This window comes from Malania oleifera, chromosome 7 (genome assembly GCF_029873635.1).
Source record: "Malania oleifera isolate guangnan ecotype guangnan chromosome 7, ASM2987363v1, whole genome shotgun sequence".
NCBI classification, from domain to species: domain Eukaryota; kingdom Viridiplantae; phylum Streptophyta; class Magnoliopsida; order Santalales; family Ximeniaceae; genus Malania; species Malania oleifera.
In genome coordinates this window covers 3,862,740-3,888,091 of record NC_080423.1, presented here as the reverse complement: position 1 = coordinate 3,888,091, position 25,352 = coordinate 3,862,740, and the positions used below count along the sequence as shown (strand labels likewise).

General features: G+C 39.4%; 1 protein-coding gene across 1 annotated transcript; it reads left to right on the top strand.

The window, feature by feature from the left end:
• The first annotated feature begins 968 nt into the window (after positions 1-968).
• On the top strand, positions 969-8,087 carry LOC131160064 (uncharacterized). Its single transcript, XM_058115380.1, has 3 exons — positions 969-1,095; positions 7,210-7,405; positions 7,490-8,087. The coding sequence occupies exons 1-3, from the start codon at positions 969-971 to the stop codon at positions 8,085-8,087; spliced, it is 921 nt and encodes a 306-aa protein (XP_057971363.1).
• The last annotated feature ends 17,265 nt before the right edge of the window (positions 8,088-25,352 follow it).

Below are 25,352 nucleotides of genomic sequence, written 5' to 3'. Positions count from 1 at the left end.
GAGAGAGAGAGAGAGAGAGCCTGCATGCAATCCTCGTAAAAAAAAAAGGTGATTTTTGGCCTTATATAGAATGCTTGTCCACGTGGCCTCATCAACGAGCCACGTCATCTCGTCGACAAGTCCAAGAAGTGGGTTTGTCGACGAACACCTAACCCTCATCAACGAGTTTTAGGTCCTAAAATCAACCCTCTCAGTAAGTTCTCATCGATGAGGCATGAGTCCACGTCGACGAGCCCAAGAAGGCTTCTCGTCGACGAGCACTCTGCGTTCGTCGACGAGACCCTGCTGAGTCTCATTTGAAAATTTCCTTTTCTCTTTTTCCTTTTATTATTTAATTACTATAATTCTTCGGATCTCTACAACATACTTCCCCACCTAATGATGTTCCCCTTTCTCCTACCCTCTTCTACCCCACCTATCCAAGTTTGGCGATCCAAACATCAGATTCAGCCACCGGCCTATTTATGGGATTTTCATGTTGAACAAGCACTCCCGTCTCGACCTATCCCACCATCTGACTTGGTTTTGGTTCACTCCTCAAGCACTATTTTTCCTCTCTCTAATTTTTTTTCTTATGATTTTCTTTCTCCTACACACCGTGCCTTCACCACTGCCATCTCCCTTGCACAAGAACCCAAGTCATTCTTGCAGGTTATGCAGGATCCTAAGTGGTGTGATGTCATGCGTGCTGAGATTGATGCCTTGGAAGCCAACCATACTTGGACTTTGACTCCTCTTCCACCCTACAAGAAACCCATTGGTTGCAAATGAGTATACGAAGTCAAAAACAATCCATATGGCTCAATGGAACGTTATAAGGCTCACCTTGTTGCTAAAGGCTATAATAAGAAGGAAGGTATCGATTACTCTGAAACCTTTGCTCCTGTTGCAAAAATGGTTACTGTTTGCACTGTTCTCACCCTTGCTGCTGCAAAAAAATTGGCATCTTCATTAACTTGATTTCAACAATGCCTTCCTGCATGGAGACCTCGATGAAGATGGCCACATGCACCTTCCTCCTGGTTTTAGATGAAATAGGGAGGACTAAATCTACAAGTTCAACAAATCCCTATACGACCTCAAAGAAGCCTTCAGGTAGTGGTATGCCAAGCTTTCTTCCACTCTCATTAGTTTCAGATATAAGCAGTCTAAAATCGATTATTCCATATACGTCCGATCCTACAAAAATAGTTTTACAATTGTCTTGGTATATGTAGACGACATCATCTTGACAGGAAACAACTTGGAACAGATTGATGCACTCAAGAAATACTTGGGAGAATTTTTTAAACTCAAAGATCTTGGCATTCTAAAATATTTTCTGGGTATAGAAATGACCCGCTAAAAAACTAGCATCCTTTTATCACAAAGGAAATATGCCTTGGAGATACTTGAGGAAACTGGATTTCTTGGTGCTAAACTAGGAAATCTACCCATGGAACCAAATCTAGCTCTTAGTGAGATTGATGGAGAACCACTTTCAGATCCATCTTCATAACGAAAATTGGTTGGGAAGCTGATATATTTGACCATTACTAGGCTAGACTTAGCATACACCGTACACATTCTGAGTCAATTCATGGACAAACCTTGAACATCTCACTTGGATGCAACACATCGAGTCTTATGATATCTCAAACAATCATCTGGACAAGGAATTTTCCTGTCAACTTCTAGTAATGTTCAATTACATGCATTTTGTGATGTAGATTAGGCTCAATGTAGAGATACTTGGCGATTAGTCATCGGATACTGTATTCTACTTGGAAAATCACCAATTTCTTGGAAGACCAAAAGGAAAACAACAATTTTACGATCCTAGGCTGAAGCAGAGTACCGATCTATGGCATCAACCTATTGTGAGATTACTTGGTTACAACAACTTCTGACAGATCTTTAGATAGCACATCCACAACCAGTCAAGTTATACTATGATAACAAAGCAGTTGTCCACATTGCAACGAATCTAATATTCCATGAACGAAAAAAGCACATAGAGATCAATTGTCATCTCATTCGAGAGAAGCTCTAGAAGCAATTCATTCAAACCATTCACATACCTACAAGTCAACAACCAGCAGATCTATTTACCAAAGCTCTTGGATCTACACATTTCAACCATCTACTGAACAAGTTGAGTGTCATTAATATCCACTCCAACTTGAGGGGAAGTGTTAAGGATATGGGAGATTTGACATTAAAGATTGATGAGAGAGAATCACTCTTGAGATTAGTCAAAGAAGCAAATAAGGGATGATTTGTTAAGATTGATATTATTGATTGATTTGGCTTGATTGTAGGTAATTGATTAGGCTAAATTGGTGTAATTTTTCTGTAAAGAATGTGTATAAATAGGAGCCTCTGTATAATGTAATCTTCACACCGAAAAATATACGATTCTCAATTTTCCTTCTCTCTTTGTTTTCCCTCTATGAATTTCTAGACTCTGAATTTAGATTGTTTGCATACCTCCCTCTGCCCACGATAGCTAAGTGATTCATCAATTAGTCACTCCACCCAAAAAATCTTTTTAGGTCGTTTTTATCATGACATAGTAATATAAACTAATATAATAATGATTAGATCTCACGGGGAATTCTATCATGTCAATATAGTACATTGATTAACATGTTAAAGAAATGAAATTATGACACTAAACCTATTTCAACTCCATGGGACTACTTTTCGCATAAAAATAGTTTAGAAAAGTTAAGGAACAATTTAAGTATTCTCCAATAAGGTATTTGTTATATTTTTTTTGTTACATATATTTTAATAAGGTTAGGCTTGATATATTTTATGTGACTAGGACACTAGTAGCCTTAGAAAGAGATCATGAAAGCTTGTTTGGTTGTAGATAATAGCCTTTCATTTTCTAGTTTGAATTTGCAAAGAATTATAAAATTTAAACTTATTTTTAAGTTTTTCAAGATTTATATAAAAAAGGTAGATGATAAAAAATATGTTTAATTGCGAAAAATTATTTTTATATTCTAAATTTCCAAATAATCATATAATGCTTCAGAAAGTTATTTTAAATTTTCTTTAAATTCTCAAAAATTTAAATTTAAAATTCAAAATTTATGTTATCAAATACAATCTCGATAAATATAGTTTGTTAAGCACCTTAATACAAATGTCATTAAACTGAATACTACATGTGACATCAAAAGTAGTACGAATCAAAATGTAGTATAACTATTGGGCAAACAAAAACATTTATCCTATGGGCTGCACATGCTTAGACGAATATTGCACTTCACAAAATGCTTTTCTAAGTCGTTTTCCTCCAATTGCGCGCGAAACTAACCATTGCTTGGACAATAGTTGACTAATCTATGCACATTTGTCTTAGATTGACCAATTAAATAGAAATATTCGTGGCATATTAGTACATCTCAACAATAATCATACTTACTATAGCCATCAGATTGTTGAGAATTACTACTTTGTGTTTGTATAACTTCTATGTTAAATATCTTATTGTCATATTATCGGTTGAGAATATTATTTTGAATAGATTATTTTATCATACATACCTTTCAAAAAAAAATATTTTATCATACGTGAATTCTTTAAAAGTGTTATATTTAAAGCTTGTGATATCTAAATTAGTAGTTCTAATAATGCTTCATATACCAATATATTTGTGCATTGTGCAATAGAGAAGTTAAAATTGATGACTACATTTTAAAATTTACCTTTATTTGTTTATTTATTAATTTTTCTTTTGTTTTAAAATAGTAAAACCTTGATAGCAAAAGAAAATGGAAATGGAACAAATTCAATAGAACTCTTTAATGGATAAAAGAAAAGAAAAGGAAAATCCCTTGATTGATGGTATAAGAAATAACTCAAATTCAATAGAACTTTTTAAGGAATAAAAAACGAAAGAGAAAATCATCTTGAATGATAGTTTAAGAAAGATTCATCGAATGAAAGTGTCAAACAAGTTTAAAACGTCTCAAACTCCATTTGTGTTTATTTATCAGTTTATTTTTTTATTTATTTTAAAATATTATGCATAAATTACACATGTTTTCTAGCGATAATTATTCTCCGACACTTTAAGATAACTATTGAAATTAATTGAGATAACCTCTCCTTCTCAATTGATGTTGTTATTTTTCATTTTTTTTGTAAGCATGCAGGAGTTGTCACATTTGATAACTTTTTTTCTCTCTACCTACCTCTTTCTCTTTCTATTTTCCTTACCGTCTTACCTTGATTTTTGTACTAATTTTAATCCTAGTTGCTCTTCAAACAAAAAATCCTAAGAAAAGGTTTCTAAACTCCTGAAAGAGAGCCTAGGAAAAAAAAAAAAACTCCCAAGAGAGAGCGAGGTCTAATCTAGGTTTTAACAAAAGTAGTGCTCAAAGTAGAGCCTCACCCAACCATTAATCTGTTTTTGTATGAATTCCTATCTTAATTATTTGCAAGATATGATTATACAATTATCTTTGAACAAAAACTATTTGAGGATGTAGGAGAACACAAGCTTATCAACGCAATTAAAAGATAGAACAAGAAGAAAAAGTCGGGGCCATGGGTTAGGCTAAATGAGGCCTAATGTAGAGACCCGAAAAATTTAATTTATGAAAATAATAAAGGAAAAGAGGAAGGGAAAGAAAAGAAGAAGAAGGAAGGAAATTTAGAAGGGGCAAGCGACAGGGACTCGTCGACAAACCAGTTCTCTCGTCAACGAGCGTTCTTCATTGGCTCGTCGACGAATCACTTATACTCGTCGACTAGCCCATGCCTATAAAAAGATCGCGGGTCATTTCTTTCAGTGTAATTTTTCTCTCCTCTCGTTTTCTCTCTCTACCCTACGACCCTAACTCTCTCTCTCTCTCTCTCTCTCTCTCTCTCTCTCTCTCTCTCTCTCTTTGATTTTCGCTTCGTCTGAACCCATTTTGATGATCAGAAGCTACCACGAGGTTCGTGGAGAGATCCTCTACAACTTAATTGGAGGTGATCATTGATTTGGGGTTCTTGGGCACCATCCCAAAATCAGGGTAAGTATAGTATTTTAGGGTTTAATTGTTAAATTGGGGTATGTGAAGCTTAGGAAATACTAAATGAAGATATTCTGGGAGATGAGTTGATTGATTTGGGGAAAAATGTGAATTTCAGGGTTTTGAGTTTCGAACTCCGTGGGCGTAGGATTTGGGTTTTAGCAAGCCTCTCAGTAAGTCAAGTAAGAGGAATAAATTATAACAGCTATTTTGGAAAATGAATTGTTGATTTCAAGTATGTGAAAATGAAATATGATATTTTGCCAGTGGTTATTATGTTACAAATATTAGATGAAAATTGTGTGGCATGAGAAATATAAGTTTATACTGGGAATGTAGTTGAAATTGGGATATATGATTTGCATTGAGAGAAATGAGATTATGATATATACTGAAATGTTTTATACATATTTGAAGTTATGGTAAATCTAATTATGTTTTATATACATAATTGTGATGGTATGAGATTTTTATATGGAAATGAAGAAAAGTGACATACAGAATGGTTTTATAGAAAAACGAAGAAATGTAATATATATATAGATGTGCAATTTACTAAAAAATGATGAAATGTGGTATATTGATATGTTTTATTGGGAAATGTTGAAATAAGGGAGATGAGATATACACTATTATGAGAATGAAATGTGTATAGAAAATGATGAGAATAATACTGATGTGATGAGATGAACGTGAATACTGAATTGTGAATACTGAAATGTGAATATAGAATTGAGAATATTGAAATGTGAATATGGAAATGTGGAAATGAGTACCTTAATGGACTGTTGTCGATAGAGAGCACGGTATCGTTGCTAGTGAGGTGATAATGCAACCACACGGTCTCGTGGAGAGTGTGGCGAGACAGTCGAATGGGCCTGTGAAGGGTTGTGATGCCCTCCTGGGGTCTGGACTAGGATTGAATAGGCCATTCATACTACAGACACGTTTCCCCTTGATTTAACCGGGTAGGCTAATCGCGGTTAGGTCCAACCTTTAGGGCGGCACAACCCAGTCATAAGGAGGAAGCATGACGATGAGATGGAAATATCCTCAAGGTAATCATGAGTTACAGACACGTAGTGGATTCTATACTGGCGGAAACCCATGAGCTAGATTGTGATTATTCATTACAGGCACGATAATGGACAGTCATGGGTTACAAACACGTTGTGAAATATACTGGAGGATACCCATGGGCTAGAATGTGAAAACGAAAATGAGAAAGAAAAGATTTTGAGAGCTTTCGAAAAATATGTTTTACACACATATATGATTATGAGTACATATATATATATATATATATATATATATATTCTCTCAGTTGTTATATTTATTAAAATGGAATGTGATATGATGTAATTGAATTCATACTGCCACACACTATGAATAATTTATTCTCTCTTATTGATAGGTGTCTCACCCAAATATTTTAATATTTCAGGGAACCATAACAGACCAAGAGATATAGCCCCGAGATAGAGGGGAACTGGTACCCTGATAGACAGGGTAAGCGTTTTGTGCTGGGGATGTGTTTGTGTAATCCCCTGAAGTATGTTATGGATTTTTGGGACGTGTATGGATGTATAAAACTCTGATTATTTGTATTTGGGATGGTATGTAAATATGGACTTCCGCAGTTAGGTATGTTCTTATATGATGGACTGGTCACTCGGTATCCCACTTTGGGTCGGGTCTTGATGATACACGATGTCAGAGTTTTGATATAACAAATGATGATAATTATTATTATTTATTTAAAGAAAACAAATATGGTGGAAAATCGGGTTGTGACAGTTTGGTATCAGAGCTTAGGTTGCTAGGTTCTGCAGACTCTAGTAAACAGCAGAATACAATACCAGAGTATAGGAATGGATTTTGATGAGGGTAGATGATGGGTAGACTGGGATATGAGTCAGTTATTGTGGAGGATAAGATTGCAATGTAGGGTTCTATCTTGCAACCTGGAGGCAGGAGTTCCGTGGTTGTTTCTGTGATTTTCCTGGGGTGACGAATTCAGGAAAATCATAGTAAACTATCGTCGGTTCTTGTTTCTAAGTGGTAGGACTGAATCTTAAATTGGGATTGAGGATGTTAAATGGTTAAAGCAGAATATTTTATGGATCCTAGTTTGTTAAGCATATTAGTGGTATCATGAAGATAGAATTCTAAGACTATTTTGTATCATTTTCAGGACGGAACCTGGAAGTAGTAGTGCACATGTTGGAGGTGATGATGCAAGGCTTTCTAGTATGGGTGGAAGAGATGGCCAGGGGTTTAGGGGATCGGAGCTACACAATTGAGCAGTTCATGCGTATGAAGCCCCCATCGTTTTCTGGAGGGGCTAACCCATTAGTGACAGAGAATTGGGTCCAGGATATTGAGGACATGTTGGCAATGCTCCCTTGTACTGAGGAGTAGAAAGTGTCCTTTGCTGCATTCAAGTTGATTGAAGAGGCAAAACGCTGGTGAAGATCAGCGAGATTACTAAAGAAGCAAAGACCTGAGCCTATAGCGGTGACCTGGAGCCGCTTCAGGGAGTTGTTCTTCGAGCGGTACTTCCATGTTACTTTTAGTAGCACAAAGGCAGTAAAGTTTTTGCACTTAACGCAGGGGTATATGACGGTACATCAGTATGCCGCTAGATTTATTAAGTTGTCTCGCTTTGCTCCTTACTTAGTGCCAAATAAGGAAAAGAAGGTGAGAAAGTTTGAGGAGGGCCTGATTCAAAGATTATATGAGCAAGTTGTAGGCTTTCGGGACCAAACTTTTTCAGAGATAGTTGATAGAGCCACCATGATTGAGAGTGGCCTACAGAGAGGCGTCGCGGCACAGAGTCAGAGGAAGAGGCCCGCGCCTTCAAATTTTCAAGTAGGGTCTAGCCGAGAGCCTTGGAGGAGGCAAGATAGCAGAGGAGGTCGGGGACAGTGGATGGGAGACCAAGTGGTACAGGGCAAACTGATGCCCCCTCTCTATTCCATATGCTACAGGAGACACCCGGGAGAATACCGGGTCAGAGCGATGGTATGTTACCGATGCCATCAACCGGGTCACATGGCGAGAGATTGCTGAGCACTGCCAGTGAATACGCTTGCTCCTAGACCATATCGAGGAGGTCACTAGGCACCCCAAGGCAGTTAGTAGAGGAATACCGCCCCAACACAAGTCTATACGCTAACATTAGGAGATGCTAAGGTGGTATGAGATGTCATGACAGGTGCTGTTTCAATTCTGTCATATAGAACTACTGCTTTGTTTGATTTAGGGGTGACTCACTCCTTTATTTCCCAGGAGTTTGTTAAATTTTGTGGGATAGAAACCCAGTCGCTAGATATTAGTTTATCCATTTCTATGTCGTCTAGGGCTATAATGTTATGTAAGAAGGTACTTAGGAACTGTCCATTTTATATTCAGGGGAGGTCTTTATCAGCTAACTTCGTGGTCTTAGATATGTATGGGTTCGAAGTGATTTTGGGGATGGACTGGCTAGCTGCCCACTATGCAAGTATTGACTGCCATTAGAGAGAGGTAGTGTTCAGACCTCTAGGGGGACAGGAGTTCAGATTTGTGGGATTGTGTGTGTGCATCCCACCACAGTTACTATCTGCCATTCAGGCGAGGAGATTATTGCTAGAAGGCTGTCAGGGATATTTGGCCTGTGTGAAGGCGGTGTTAGAAGGGGAGTTGAGGTTAGAGGATATCCCGATAGTGAGGGATTTTCCTCATGTATTTCCTAAGGATTTGTCGGGACTACCTCCTAATCGTGAGGTAGAGTTTACAATTGATCTAATTCCGTGGATAACGTCGATTTCAAAAGCGCCATATAGAATGGCACCAGCGAAATTGAAAGAATTGAAAGAACAGTTGCAGTAACTGTTAGACAAGGGGTTTATTCGGCTCAGCGTGTCTCCCTAGGGAGCGCCGATATTGTTTGTGAAGAAGAAAGATGGGTCGATGAGAATATGCATCGACTACAGAAAAATTAATAAAGTGACTATCAAGAATAAGTACCCACTTCCTCGTATTGATGATTTGTTTGACCAACTATAGGGGACCCAAACTTTCTCGAAGATAGATCTACGGTCTGGGTACCATTAGGTGAAGGTCAAGGCAGAAGACATTCTGAAGACAGCATTTAGGACTTGGTATGACCATTTTGAATTTCTGGTTATGCCGTTTAGGTTGACAAATGCTCCTGTAGTGTTTATGGATCTGACGAACAGGGTCTTCCACCAATATTTGGACCAATTTGTGGTGGTATTCATTGACGATATGTTGGTGTATTCAAAGAGCCCAAAGGAACATGAGGAACATTTTAGGATAGTGCTTTAGGTGCTGAGAGAGAAAATTGTATGCAAAATTCAAGAAGTACGAGTTCTGGCTGAAACAAGTTACCTTCCTTGGACATGTGGTATCCAGGAGTGGTATTTCGATGGATCCGAGCAAGATCAAGGCGGTGGTGGACTGGGTACGACCGAAGAATGTGCACGAAATTAGAAGCTTCTTGGGTTTGGTTAGGTAGTACCGTAGATTTGTTGAGGGCTTCTCTAAATTGTCGAGTCCTTTAATGAGATTGACCAGGAAAGGTGTAACACCCTGACTTTAGAACCATTTTAAATATATATATATATATATTATTAATCTAATAATACTCTAATACCATAATTTACAGTCAAAGTCAATCCGGACCCATAAGTTCCGGGGATTTACTTGTTTATACATACATACATATTACCTAAGTAGTGGAACCAAAATACACTTTACATATATACAACACCAGAGTTTCACTGTTTCTACATATACACATATATATACCCCAAAAATCCATCATGAGTTTGACCCGACTACTTACCCTACAACTAGGTAGTACCTACGAATTCCTCTATCACGGAGCTTACTCTACTCGTCTGTTGGGATTTCCTGAAATATTTGTAATGCTGGGGTGAGACACCTCTTAGTAAGGGAAATATACTAATATCAATGCGCGGCAACATGAGTACTATCATACTATAAACATATACTGCAAATAATGTAACTGTAATATATACATATCTTAAGCTGTAACGGATATCATATGAAAATCTCTACTTTCAAACATATTAAATCATAATGAATTTTCATATCTTAAAAATCATCTGTTAAATCTGTATTTTACTGAAATTATACCCTGGATGTAAATCTGTGTATCATGACTCTATTCCTCATGATCCGGGTTGTGTAAGAACCTGAACCATGATATAAGGGTTAATTATGTAAAAGAGGGGAAAAAATGGAATTTCACAGATTTCGTCGATGAGGCCATAATTCGTCGACGAAGGTTGAAGGCTTCTCGTCAACGAAATTCAGAAGCTCGTCAACGAGTGAATGCTGAGAGGCCTAGGAAAATTTGAAATATCTGGCTCCTCGACGAGGCTGCCGATTCGTCGACGAGGCTAGTGGAGAATTTGTCGATGAGGACCCCAGTTCGTTGACGAATCTACTCGGGTCAAAGGCCTATAAAAGATATTTTTGGGTTGCTTTGGGGCTAAGTTTTCCCCAAACTCTCTCTCTCTCTCTAGAACTCTCCCTACACACACTCTCTCTAGTTTTCTTTGCCGATCGTTGCCCGGTTCGTAAATCCAAAGTTACTATGAGGATCAGGGAAGGATTCTCTACGTTTCTAGCGGATTGGAATCTCATTTCGAGCGATTTCGGGTTTTAAGCTAAAATCGAGGTAAGGCTCGGTTTTCATTTCTGATTTAGTATATGTGTAGTAGTACGGATTTAAAGCATGTATTGTACTGTGGTTTGTAGGTTTTGGAGTCTCAGTTCGTAGTTTTGAGGACCGTAGAGTTTGTAGTTGGAATTTGGGTTAAGGTAAGCGGATTCAGTTTATATCAGTTTATTTTTGAAATTAGGATCGGTAAGCTTGTAGGCTACGATCGTATGTATGTTTTGGATACTTATTTGGAGAAATCTATCGGGTAAAAATATGGGATTTTTGGGTTACAATTTTTGGAAAAATTAAGGATTTCGGGTATCATCTCTACTTTGTTTGGAAAATTGTTTATTTCGTTAAAACTGTATTATTGAGGTGACCATAATCCATATTTGCATAAACTGTATACTTGAATTTGTAAACGACATGATTTTCTTTAAACCAAATAAGTGTGGTATGTATGGGTGTATGTATTTGTTCCAGGTATTTGTAAAACAGTTATGTGGCGGCTAATTACCGTACGCTGAAATGTATAAGAACGTGAGTTCCAAAATGATTCCAGGGATTTGTAAAACATTCATGTATTGGTTAACTACCGTGGGCGAGACTGGCCGGCTCTATATCCGGGGTGTGAAATATCACCAGTATGTTCCAGCTGGTCACCAAAGGGTGTGTTCTACACCGTATGTAGCAATGTAATCACTATTGGGCCTAGGTCGTTGCAGCGTAGTTGTGCATGAGGCAATGTAATCGTTGTGAGACTAGGTGACCTTGTGTAGTTGCGTATGTAGCAATGTGATCACTGTGGGCCTGAGTCGTCGCTTTATAGTTGCGTGTGTAGCAATGTAATCACTGTGAGACTAGGTGACCTTGTGTAGTTTCATATGGAGCAATGTAATCACTATTGGGCCTCGGGCATCGCAGCATAGTTGCGTATGTAGCAATGTAATCGCTGTGAGACGAGGTGACCTTGTGTAGTTGCGAACTAGTGTGACGACACTGACAGTATGTTGTGGGTATCGTATGTACTAGAATGGTTTTTTGTGAAAATACTGGAACTGTATGGAACTGTATGTATATGTATGAAACTGTATGGAAATGTTTCGAACTGTACGGTTAGTGTTATGAAGTATGTAAAATAACACTGGTATGTCACACACTGATATAACCTGCTTTCTTCCTTACTGAGAGGTGTCTCATCCCGAATGTACGTACAATGTTTTTCAGGTCCCTCAAGTAGCCGTAAGTAGCATCCTAGTATCTGGGAGCAAGGGTGTCGTAGCTACTACTAGTACCTACTAGGTACGAGTTTTGGTATCCAGGTTGTTGGGATAGTTTTGTGGACACCTGGAGTATGTGTTGTAATTATGGGAATGTATATCCTAGTTTGTATAGATTATAGTATGATACTGTTTATGTATAAAAAACTATATTCCGCTGTGTATTATGGATGAGTATGGATGTTTGTATGTATGTATGTGGGCATCCGTTCACCCCACGGGGTCGGACCCTCTATTTGTATTGTATCATGTATGTTTAAATTGATATAGAGACAGGTTAGGTTACTCAAATTCACACCTAGGACCCACCTACGGGTTCGGGCCATGACAGCTTGGTATTAGAGCTAACCAGGTTTTTAGGTCTTGTAGACTTAGTTAGGAGTATTGATGTGTACATACCAGAGTATAGGATGTAGGAAATGGGTAGTGTTGGTCGAGGGTCGTTCTGTTACCAGATTGGGATTTGTCGGCAGTATTCCGTGTTTTTCCTGGAATGACGATTCCAGTAAAGGCAGGGCGGACCATTGATGGATTCGTGTCGTTGTGACAGGACAGGCTTAGACCAGTGAGAGTAGTAGTTGACATGATTAGGTCTATGATTGTGTTAACTGTGTACGATATAGGGATTCTAACCGATTCCTATTCTGTTTTTAGAATGAAGCCCAAGGATAATAACTTGGAGAGTGGCTCCGAGGAGACGGCGAGTGATGAGTCTCCTTCTGTGTCTCGTGGTTTAGCGAAACAGGTGATCCGAGAGATTGGGCGGAGTATTAGGAGACGCGAGAGCTCTCCTACTGATGCGGGGTGTACCTTCAAGAGGTTCACATGCATGCACCCTCCGACATTTACGGGAGGACCAGATCCGATAGTGGCGGAGGACTGGGTTGAGAAGACCAAGAGGATTTTGGAAGTTCTCCACTGCACTGAGAAGCGGAAGGTTTTGTACGCTACCTTCCAGTTGACTGAGGAGGCAGGGCGATGGTGGACGACGGTGAGTCTGCTTGAGAAGCAGAGAGCGGATCCATCTGGTATGACGTGGGGCCATTTCAAAGAGGTATTTTTTTAGAGATACTTTCCGGCCTCCACTCGGGATGCAAAGGCCGACGAGTTTTCGGGCCTAATACAGGGGACTTTGACGATGCAAAAGTAGGCTGCCAGATTTATCAAGTTTTCTCGATTTGCGCCATACTTGGTTCCGAAATGAGCATGAGAAGTCTCAGAGGTTTGAGAGGGGTCTGAGGAAAGACATCCGCCGTCTTGTGGGGATGCTACAGATCCATGAGTTCTCTGTCCTAGTGGATAAAACCACCATAGTTGAGACTGACCTTCAGGGAGATGAGGTAGTGCAGGTTCAGGGGAAGAGGCCAGTATCTTCTGGCCCTCAGAGTGGTCCTCGACAGAGTTAGTGGAAGACGAAGAAGAATTACAGCTCTGGTTATCGGCGGAACACCAAGTGGCCGAGTTCTCAGGGGGATCCATCCTCCGCACCGTGCGCCAAGTGTCGTAAATGGCACGATGGCGAGTGTAAGCCATTTTGGAGTGTTTGCTATAATTGTGGCAAGTCAGGTCACATGGCGAAGAGCTGTCAAGAACAGAGGAGGATTATGCCTGCACAGAGCCAGAACCGTGGGAGTAATCAGATGCTTCGAGGGAACTACCAGGCAACCATGGATCCGGCGAGAGTATATTCACTTATTCCAGCAGATGCAGAACACGCTGGGAACGTGATGACATGTACCATGTTATTGCTTTCAAATAGAGCTGTTGTTTTATTTGATTCGAGGGCAACCCATTCATTCATATCTACTAGTTTTGTGAAGTTGTGTGAGGCGAAAACCTGTGTAATGAATGAAATGTTGTCTGTGATTACAACGACTGGGAGTGTAACGATTTGTAGTAAGATATTAGGAAACTGCCCAATGGTGATTCAGGAGAGACTGCTACAGGTGAATCTTGTAGTATACGACATGTCGGGTTTCGACGTCATACTGGGAATGGATTGGTTGTTCTCCAGTTATGCGGTGATTGACTTTCGGAAGAAGGTAGTGGTGTTCAGACCTCCTGGGAAGCAGGAGTATGAGTTTGTAGGATCGTGTGTGCGTTCGGTGCCACAGATTCTATTAGCATTACAGGCGAGGAGGTTCCTCTTGGATGGTTGTTAAGGATTACCTAGCCTGCGTGAAGGAGAAATGAGTTGAGACTCGAGGATATTTGGGTGGTCAATGAGTTTTCGGATGTGTTTTCTAAAAAATTACCCGATTTACCACTAGATCGGGAGGTGGAGTTTGCGATAGAGTTGCTGCCTGGTAAGGCACCGATCTCTAAAGCTCCGTACCGGATGACTCCAGCAGAACTTCAAGAGTTGAAGGAGCAGTTGCAGGAATTACTGGACAGGGGATTCATTCGACCTAGTGTTTCGCCTTGGGGAGCTCCAGTATTATTTGTAAAGAAGAAGGTCGGGTCGATGCGGATGTGCATTGATTACCGTGAGATTAACAAAGTGACGGTGAAGAACCGTTACCCTTTGCCTCGTATAGATGATCTCTTTGACCAGTTGGAGGGACATGTCTTTTCAAAGATCGACCTATGGTCAGGGTATCATCAGGTAAGGGTTAGATCTAAGGATATAGCTAAGACTGTTTTTCGAACCAGATATGGCCACTATGAATTCTTGGTTATGTCGTTTGGGTTGACCAATGCACCGACAGTGTTCATGGATCTGATGAACAGGGTGTTCCATGAGTACCTAGATCGATTCGTAGTGGTATTCATTGATGACATTCTGGTATACTCGAGGAGTACGGAAGAGCATGTGTAACATTTGAGGTTAGTGTTACAGACTCTGCGGGAGAAGAAGTTGTATGCTAAGTTGAAGAAATGTGAGTTCTGGTTGAATTAGGTCGCGTTCTTAGGCCATGTGGTGTCTTGGGGCGGTATCTCCATTGATCCCAGTAAGATTGAAGCTGTGGTCGACTGCGGGCGGTTTCACCCCCTTCTTCGTCAATCGTGTTAGAGGTCTAGACAATTTAGAGAAACCCTCTACGAACCAACGATAATAACTCGCGATGGAGCTACGTATAACTGGCTATCGTATTCTCTAGAGTATGTATGTATGTATCGTAACAGGGCTACGTATAAATGGCCGCCGTATTCTCAGAGTATGTATGCATGTAGTAGTATGAATGTGTTTGTAATGAGAGATTGCAAATTTCGAGGACGAAAGTTTTTTGTAAGGAGGGGAGGTTGGAAGAACCCGAACCATGATATAAGGGTTAATTATGTAAAATAGGGGTAAACATGGAATTTCACAGATTTCGTCGACGAGGCCTTAATTCGTCAACGAAGGTTGAAGGCTTCTCGTTGACGAAATTCAGAAGCTCGTCGACGAATGAATGCCGAGAGGTCCAGGAAAATTTGAAATATCTGGCTCGTTGACGAGGTTGCCGATTCGTCGACGAGGCTGCCGATTCATCGACGAGGCTAGTGGAGAATTCGTCGATGAGGACCCCAATTCGTCGACGAATCTACTCGGGTCAAAGGCCTATAAAAGATATTTTTGGGTTGCTTTGGGGCTAAGTTTTCCCAAAACTCTCTCTCTCTCTCTAGTTTTCTTTGCTGATCGTTGCCCAGTTCATAATTCCAAAGTTACTATGAGGATTAGTGAAGGATTCTCTACGTTTCTAGCGGATCGAAATCTCATTTCAAGCGATTTCGGGTTTCGGGCTAAAATCAAGGTAAGACTCGGTTTTCATTTTTGATTCAGTATATGTGCAGTAGTACGGATTGTAAGCATGTACTGTACTGTGGTTTGTAGGTTTTAGAGTCTCCGTTCATAGTTTTGAGGACTGTAGAGTTCGTAGTTGGAATTCGGGTTAAGGTAAGGGGATTCAGTTTATATCAGTTTATTTTCGAAATCATGATCGGTAAGCTTGTAGGCTACAATCGTATGTATGTTTTGGCTACTTATTTAGGAAAATATATCGAGTAAAAATACGGGATTTTTGGGTTACAGTTTTTGGGAAAATTGGGGATTTTCGGGTTTCATCTCTACTTTTTTTGGAAAACTGTTGGTTTCATTAAAACTGAATTATTGAGGTGACCGTAATCCATATTTGCATAAACTGTATACTTGAATTTGTAAACGATATGATTTGCCCTAAACCAAATAAGTGTGGTATGTATGGGTGTATGTATTTGTTCTAGGTATTTGTAAAACAGCTATGTGGCGGCTAATTACCATACGCTGAAATGTATAGGAACGTGAGTTCCAAAATGATTCCAGGGATTTGTAAAATAGTCATGTATCGGTTAACTACCGTGGGCGAGAGTAGCCGGCTCTATATCCGGGGTGTGAAATATCACCAGTATGTTCTGGCTGGTCACCGAAGGGTGTGTTCTACACCGTATGTAGCAATGTAATCACTATTGGGCCTAGGTCGTCGTAGCGTAGTTGTGCATGCGGCAATGTAATCGTTGTGAGACTAGGTGACCTTGTGTAGTTGCGTATGTAGCAATGTAATCACTATGGGCCTGAGTCGTCGCTTCGTAGTTGTGTGTGTAGCAATGTAATCGCTGTGAGACTAGCTGACCTTGTGTAGTTGTGTATGGAGCAATGTAATCACTATTGGGCCTCAAGCGTCGCAGCGTAGTTGCGTATGTAGCAATGTAATTGCTGTGAGACGAGGTGACCTTGTGTAGTTGCGAACTAGTGTGACGACACTAATCGTATGTTTTGGATATCGTATGTACTGGAATGGTTTTTGTGAAAATACTGGAACTGTATGGAACTGTATGCATATGTATGAAACTGTATGGAAATGTTTCGAACCGTATCGTATCTTTTATAGTTTCATGAAGTATGTAAAATAACACTGATATAACCTGCTTTCTTCCTTACTGAGAGGTGTCTTATCCTGAATATACGTACAATGTTTTTTAGGTCCCTCAAGTAGCCGTAAATAGCATCCTAGCGTCTGGGAGCAAGGGTGTCGTAGCTACTGCTAGTACCTACTAGGTACGAGCTTTGGTATCCAGGTTGTCGGGAAAGTTTTGTGGACACCTGGAGTATATGTTGTAATTATGAGAATGTATATCCTAGTTTGTATAGACTCTGGTATGATATTGTTTATGTATAAAAGATTGTATTCCGCTGTGTATTATGGATGAGTATGGATGTTTGTATGTATGTATATGGGCATCCATTCACCCCACGGGTTCGAACCCTCTATTTGTGTTGTATCATGTACATTTAAATTGATACAGAGACAAGTTAGGTTACTCAAATTCACACCTGGGACCCACCTGCGGGTTCGGGGTGTGACAGGTTGTGCGACCCGTAGACTAGACTTAACACTGGCTGGCCTACCAGGTTAAGTCAAACATAACATAACTACGCACAATTGCTCACCCAACCTAGTCTGCTCATCCTACTATACCGACAACCTCTAGGGGTCAGTAACACAGTGGGTATCCTACTACACCACCTACACTTCCGGGCTAATCAGCCACCGACCCACACTTCCTGAACAGTGTGGTTGCACTGTCAGCTATACCTTAACTAGTCCGCCCAACCTACTCACTGACAACCTCTGGGGTCGACACTCAGTAGGTATCCTACTACACCGATCTAAATAACTAGCTATGATACCGTGCTCTTAATATACGCAATCATCCGGGTTCTATTACTAGATAATACATTTAACATAATATATCCCTGTTTGTAAATGACATTTTCATATTTCTGCAATAAAATCTGGCTTTTACATATTTTCTAAATAGAAACTTCATTTCATAATTTCTGAATAAATCATCATAATAAAACCGTTCACGGCATCTACGCCGGCTATCATATCTCAGCATTTGTGCCAGCTATCATTTCTCAGCATATGCACTGGCTATCATATCTTAATATACTGAAAATATCATTAACATATGTACTGTCTATGATCTTCTAAAAATTATTGAAAAAATCATGCATATTCTTTAAAATAATTACTTTTTTAACATACTGATATTATATTAAATTTATAGTCATGCCACACGAGTGAGTTCTACTCTGGATAATACTATAACATACTATAAAATCTATTTTCTCTTTTCAACATTAGTATTCCCAAAAATATATTAATCATTAGTATTCCCAAAAATATAGTAGTTCATAAATAATTTTCTGAAATACCTGACTTAATCTATTCCCTTACCTGATTCCTGCGAAGCCTGTTAAAAGCACTGAATCACGCCTATGGCGTTCAAAACTCCAAACCTTGAAATCACATTTATCCCAGTTCACTTAACTCAAACCCCAATATATTAACATCTAACACATTTTATGGGTTCTGAAATTCCAAATAAGCACCCTAAAATTATTTACTTACCCAACCTGATTTTGGGATGGTGCCTAAAGTTCTCAAACCAAAATTATGTTTCAGCTAAGTTGTAGAGAATCTCCCAAGGATTATCATGGTAACTTCTAATCGTCAAAATAGGGAAAATCGAGGCTGGAATCGTCGAGAGAAGGTAGAGAAACCATAGGTAGAGTGAGAAAGAGAGAGAGGGAAAGTTTTCCTCGCTAAAAATGTGATTTTTGCATAAATATATATATATATATAGAAAACTGGCCACGTGGCTTCGTCGACGAGACACATGGACTCGTCGACGAATCGTAGAAGGGAGTTCGTCAACAAACCCATGAACCTCATCGCCGAACCTGAAAGTTCTGAAACCCTGCTCTCTGTATCTCTTCTCAAACCAATTTTCCCTAGGAGTGGTACCTACGCCACTCCCACGACAAATCCGCTCCAGTAGAAATGTCGGTGGCAAAGTTAGAAATCCAACGGTACCTTCAATTATCTGATCGACCGAATATTGGCCGAGAAAATGAGGAGAGTGGGAGAGGAGACAAGGAGAGTACACACAGAGAGGAAGAGAGAGAGAGAGAGAGAGAGAGAGAGAGAGAGAGTGACGTTCTACTTATTTCCTAATAAAGATTTCTTCCTCAAGAAGATTTGGTATGAATATATATATACATGCACATCACTTAATTCAATTTTTTTCCATATCATTTATTTAATTACTTTAATTAAATAATTAATTTAATTTATTATTTTTTTAATTAATTAATTAATTCTTTTAATTAATTTATTATTATTATTATTATTATTATTATTATTATTTTAAATCACTACATCCTCCTATAATAATTATTTTTGGGGCATTACAATGACTGTGGGGGAATATACGACTAAGTTCGTTGAATTGTCGTATTTTGCTTCGTTCCTGATCTTGAACGAGGCGAGGAAAGTCAGAAAGTTTGAAAAAGGCATGAAACGAAGGGTTTATGAGCTTGTAGTACGGTTCTAGGTCCAGAACTTTTATGACTTGGTAGATAAGGCTTCGGTGTTGGAGAAAAGCATTCAGAGCGGTACAGAGCCGACAGGTCAGAGGAAGAGGTCTGCACCTTCCAGTTTTCAAGCTGAGGGTAGTCAGGGATTGTGGAAGAGAGAGAAGGATATTGTGGACCCGAGATAGGAGACGGGACATCAGGGTTATTCTGGTTATCAGGATAATCTGTCTTACTTTTTATGTCAAAGATGTAATAAGAGGCATAGGGGTGAATGTCGGATCGGGAGTCCTAACTCCTATAGGTGCAGTAAACCAGGGCACATTAGGAGGAACTATCATGAACTGTTGCCTATTGCACCTACACCAAACCAAATTAAGGGAAATCAGCAAGTACCCCAAGGTGGAGGTGGTCCGGCACATGTGTATACCATGATCCTAGACGAGGCAGATAAAGCCAAGGGAGCAAGTATGAGTTTATGTTTAAAATAATGAAGATTTTATTTTATTGTAGTTAATATAGAATTTCAAATTATGGTATATATTGAATGGTATGAGATATAGTGAGTTAACAATTGTAGGAATGTGGAAATGAATAATTAGCAAAATTTCAAAATAATTAGGAAAGATAATAAATAGAATAGATGTTTGGGTCCTATCTCATTTTTGATAATGACAAATACAAGGAATTTAATGTTTGCCGATTTTGTGTGTAGGATCAATTAGCAAAATCATATGGTGGCACATGATGACTCAAAGGAAAAATGAAGACCCAAAGTGTTTTAATTTTTGTAATTTATATTCAATTCATCGAGTCCGTATTAATTATCTATCGGTCTGTAATAATTAATGCATGGTAGGGACTATAAGCTCAAGACCATAGATGGAACTCAGGAATCGGTCGACTGATGCCGGATTTTTGGGACTAATTAAAAAGCTCAAAGACCATAGACTGACTTTAGGTCCCAAATTATCACATGAAAAGTCCTCTATAACTTAGAAATAAGAACTATGTGAAAAGGGGTGACTTTAAATAGAAATCTGGACTTAATTGCACAAGTTAGTGTGTTCGGTCAACCAAACCCTAACATACAAAATAACTTCAGTCGACCGAACTTCCCCAAGTCAACAGTTGACCATTTGGTCGATTGAACCAAAACATACTAAGACCTTCGGTCGACCGAACATCCCTAGGGTCAAAAGTTTGACCATTTGGTCGACCGTCCTTAAAATGAACATCAACGCCCTGGTCAACCAAACTAGCATGTGGGGAAATCCCAACGCCCTAGTCGACCAAACTTGAAGTTGAAAAATGGCCTAGTTGACCGAACATCCAAATTTGGTCAACCGACCTTAGCTTGGTCAACCAAACCTCGGAGGTTCAAAAATCGCCTCAAGTCTGGTCGACCAACTCCTCAATTCAAAAACACCCTGGTCGACCAAACCTTAAAAATGATCGACCGAACCTCTCGGGTTGCTCAAATTTTAGTGAGATTAAAATGGGGTTATTTTTTATTAACCATACTCAATCTTTTCTAAAATTCCATTTATGTCCCCCAACGTTTTTTTTTTTTGGTCTATATATATGGGTTCATTTGCAAAGATTAAGCCAAGATTAGGGAGTTTGATTAAGAAATTTTTTCTCTGAATTTTTGCGAGCCCTTTCTTCATACACAACCCATATACTCTTCCATTGATCATTCCTTTGAAAAATAATCTTGAGTGAGTGTATCCTACATCATCCTACATAGCTCACCATTGCTAAAACTCTTATTGTTGTGATTGTGTGATTGCTTTTCGATTGAGAGTTTAGCCCAAAGTCCCCCCCCCCCCCGATTTAATCAATAAATCCATTGTGTGGGGAAAACTTGGTAGCTTGTGAGTCTTAGCATTTGTATTGCAAGACTCCTAAGCTTGTATTGTGATTTATGAAGCAAAATATTTTTTACAATCTTATACTCAAATATCTCTTGTGCATAATATTTTCCAAAAATCATTTTTGAGATATTTGATCATTATATTAGAAATCTTTGAAACCCCACTTGTAATTGATACATACCGATATATTGTTTCAAAGATAGTTTGATAATACACTATTGCATTAAACTGCTCATTAACATTGGATTGAGTGATATTGCATATATCTGCATTGAGCTTATAGTTCTATTATTTGACGTGCATTGATTATTGGTTGTGCGTATTGATACATAATCTGCTTATATTAGAAGCAACTTTATTTGTACACAAAATTGCAATTGTCTGTTGTATTCCAAGCGTGGGCCTAAAGAGGGTGACTTGCCTTGTGAAAAGTCCCAGATTGGCTTTGACCCTGTTAGGAAAGCTAGGTGCACCATCCTGGTAAGGTGTTGTAAACGGTGCCGCTCCACCGTTAAGTGAGCCGTAGTGGAAATCCTCTTGCTTGTGAACTCGAGACGGGGACGTAGGCAGTATTGACCGAACCCCGATAACATTTTTGTGCCTGCTTTTAATTTCCAAAATTTAAATTTCAGCACTTAACTGTTTGTGATTTATTATTGTGAATAATTGGGTTTAAAATTTCATAGACAGACCCTAGGTTGCATAATACTATTGACTTGGATAAACCTAGGAGGAGAAATTTTAAATACCCAATTCACCCCCCTCTTGGGAATACACCAGTTCCAACAATAGATAAATAAATAATAAGGGGAAAAGGGAAAATTTTAAATGAAAAGACAGTAGACCTCGTCGGTGAATCTCATGTCTTCATTGACGAGTGTTCTTTTAGAAATCGTTGACGAAATTCAGTCCCTCGTCGACAAAGAGATCCCGAGTGAGTGAATTTTAGATTTTAGGTTTCGTCGAAGAATGCATCTTCTCGTCGACTAATTTCCTTAAGTGGTTCGTCAATGAACCCAGTCTTCTTGTTGACGAAGCCACATGGCAACATCGTGTATAAATTGATTTAAGGTTGCTTCTCCGCGAAGAAACTTTTTTTTCTTCATTTTTCTCTCTTTAAAAACGTCTCTCTATGCCTTCTCTCTAAGATTCCAGCCCGCATCAACAAATGGGAACCGCTACGATGTTCTAGGGGAGATTCTCTACATATCTAGTGGGGTAGATTTCTAAACTGGGCTTTCTAGGCATCGCTCCAAAGTTGAGGTAAGGGTTAGGATTCTTAGTTTGGGGGTTTAAAACATTTATTCAAGGTTTATGGGTTGAGAAAATGTTGAAATAATAGGTTATTTAGGATTTATTTGATTAAACTAGGGTTTTTGATTCAGAGTTTGGGTGAGCGCCGCAAGCATCATTTTGAGGTCCCTGCCGGCGTAGTTCAAGAAATCAGGTAAGGGGAATATATTAAACCAAGATTTTTGAGGAAATAATTAGTGAAAAATGGAAATTTTATGTATATATGTATATGATTTTCACGTGAGTTCTGAAAAGCTGACCGTTTGAATTATAAATTTATAAGCCTAGGGCTATGCTACTAGATATTATTTGCAAAAATGGAAAGTTAAAACGACATATTTTCTTGTTAATTGTGTAAGAAATTAAATGTATATTTTCAGTATATGAATGATGAATGTGGGTTGGCTTATTTTACAGTAAACGTATGAAATATGTTGTTAAATTGTGTGGCATAAGTAAAATGAAGTTTCTGTGTTAAACTATGATATATGTATGAGATGTTGGAAATATTGGAAATGTATTGAGAATTAAAATGTGTTATGGTTTATTCTGCATGTTTTTTAGACTGTTAAATTACAATGTATGGTTTGAGAACTCTGGTGGACCAGAAAAAGGGCACAATACTGTTGCAGATATGTATGGTAGCACTAATGCACCTACACGTCTTAGATAGAGTGTGGAGACGGGATGGTCGATTGTGTTGGGAAGGGTAGGTTCCCCCTGGAGTCTAGACTAGTATGGGAATATCCAATCGGACCTACATACTGTAGAATGTGGTTGATTTAGCTCTAGTGGGCCGACTACCAGCAGAAGCGCGAAGGCAGCAGATTTTTTGCACTTAACACAGGGGCATATGATGATACAACAGTATGCTGCCAGATTCATCGAGTTGTCCCAGTTTGCCCCGTATAAGGTGCCAGATGAGGAAAATAAGGCGAGGAAATTCAAGGAGGGTTTGAGACAGAGTTTGTATGAGCAGGTTGTGGGCTTTTAGGTCCAGACCTTCTCAAAGCTGGTAAATAAAGTTACAGTGATTGAGACCAGCTTACAGAGAAGTGCCCCAGTGCAGAGCCGCAGCCAAGGACCTTGGAGGGGACAGGATAACAGAGGAGGTCGGAGACAGGGGATGGGAGATCGAGTGGTACAGGGCATACTGATGCCCCTCTATGTCTGAGATGTTATAGGAAACATCCAGGAGAGTGTCGAGTTAGAGAGATGGTTTGTTCTCTATTCTATCGGCCTGGCCACCCGGTGCGAGTCTATGCTTTGACACCAGGAGATGCTGAGGTGGCACGAGATGTCGTGACAGGTATTTTTCCAATTATGTCATATAAAGTAAATGTTTTATTTGATTCAAGAGTGACTCACTCCTTCATAACCTGAGAGTTTACCAAGTTTTGTGGGTTAGAAACTCAGCCTTTAGATGTCAATTTGTCAATGGCTACGCCGACTGGGGCTGTAGGGTTATGTAAGAAGGTACTCACGAACTATCCAATCAGTATTCAAGGGAGGTCTTTACCACCTAACTTGGGATATGCATGGATTCGAAGTAATTTTGGGAATGGACTGGCTAGCCGCCCACTATGCTAGTATCGACTATTATCAGAGAGAGATAGTGTTCAGACCTCTAGGAGAGCAGGAGTATAAATTTGTGGGGTCATGTGTGCGCACCCCACCACAGTTACTATCCGCCATTTAGGCGAGGAGATTGTTGCTGGAGGGTTGTTAGGGATATTTGGCTTGTGTGAAGGCAATATCAGAAAGGGAGTTGAGGTTAGAGGATATCCCGGTAGTGAGGGATTTTTCTTATGTATTCCCCGTGGATTTGCCGGAACTACCTCTTGATCGTGAGGTAGAGTTTTGCTATTGATCTAGTTCCGGGGACAACGCAGATTTCTAAAGCACCGTATAGAATGGCACCGGCGGAATTGAAAGAATTGAAGGAACAATTATAGGAACTGTTAGATAAGGAGTTAATTCAGCCCAGCGTGTCGCCCTGGGGAGTGCCGGTATTATTTGTGAGGAAGAAGGATGGGTCGATGAGAATGTGCATTGACTATAGAGAAATTAATGAAGTAACTATCAAGAATAAGTACTCCTTTCCCTGTATCGATGATTTGTTTGATCAGTTACAGGGAACACAGACATTCTCGAAGATAGATTTTCGATCTGGGTACCATCAAGTAAGGGTCAGAGCAGAAGATGTTTCGAAGACAACGTTCAGAACCTATGAGTTTCTAGTTATGTCATTTGGTGTGACGAATGCTCCTACTGTGTTTATGGATTTGATTAACAGGGTCTTCCACCAGTATTTGGACCAGTTAGTAGTGGTGTTTATCGATGACATACTGGTGTATTCAAAGAGTCCAGAGAAACACAAGGAACATCTGAGGATAGTGTTTCAAGTGCTGAAAGAAGGAAAAGTGTACGCGAAATTTAAGAAATGCGAGTTATGGCTGGAGCAAGTTACCTTCCTTGGACACGTGGTATTCAGGGGTGGTATTTCGGTGGATCCAAGCAAGATCGAGGCGGTAGTAGACTGGGTGCGGCCTAAGAATGTGCAGGAAATCAGGAGCTTCTTGGGATTGGCTGGGTATTACCATAGATTTGTTGAGGGTTTTTCTAAACTGTCAGGCCCACTAACTAGATTGACCAGGAAAAGTGTGAAATTTGAATGGTCTGATGAATGCGAATAGAGTTTTCAGGAGCTGAAGCGGCAACTCATCATTGCACCGATTTTGATGATTCCTTCAGGAGAAGAGGGTTTCATGATTTACAGTGATGCATCACATAAAAGGCTCGAATGTGTTCTGATGTAGTAGGAGAGAGTTGTAGCATATACCTTCCGAC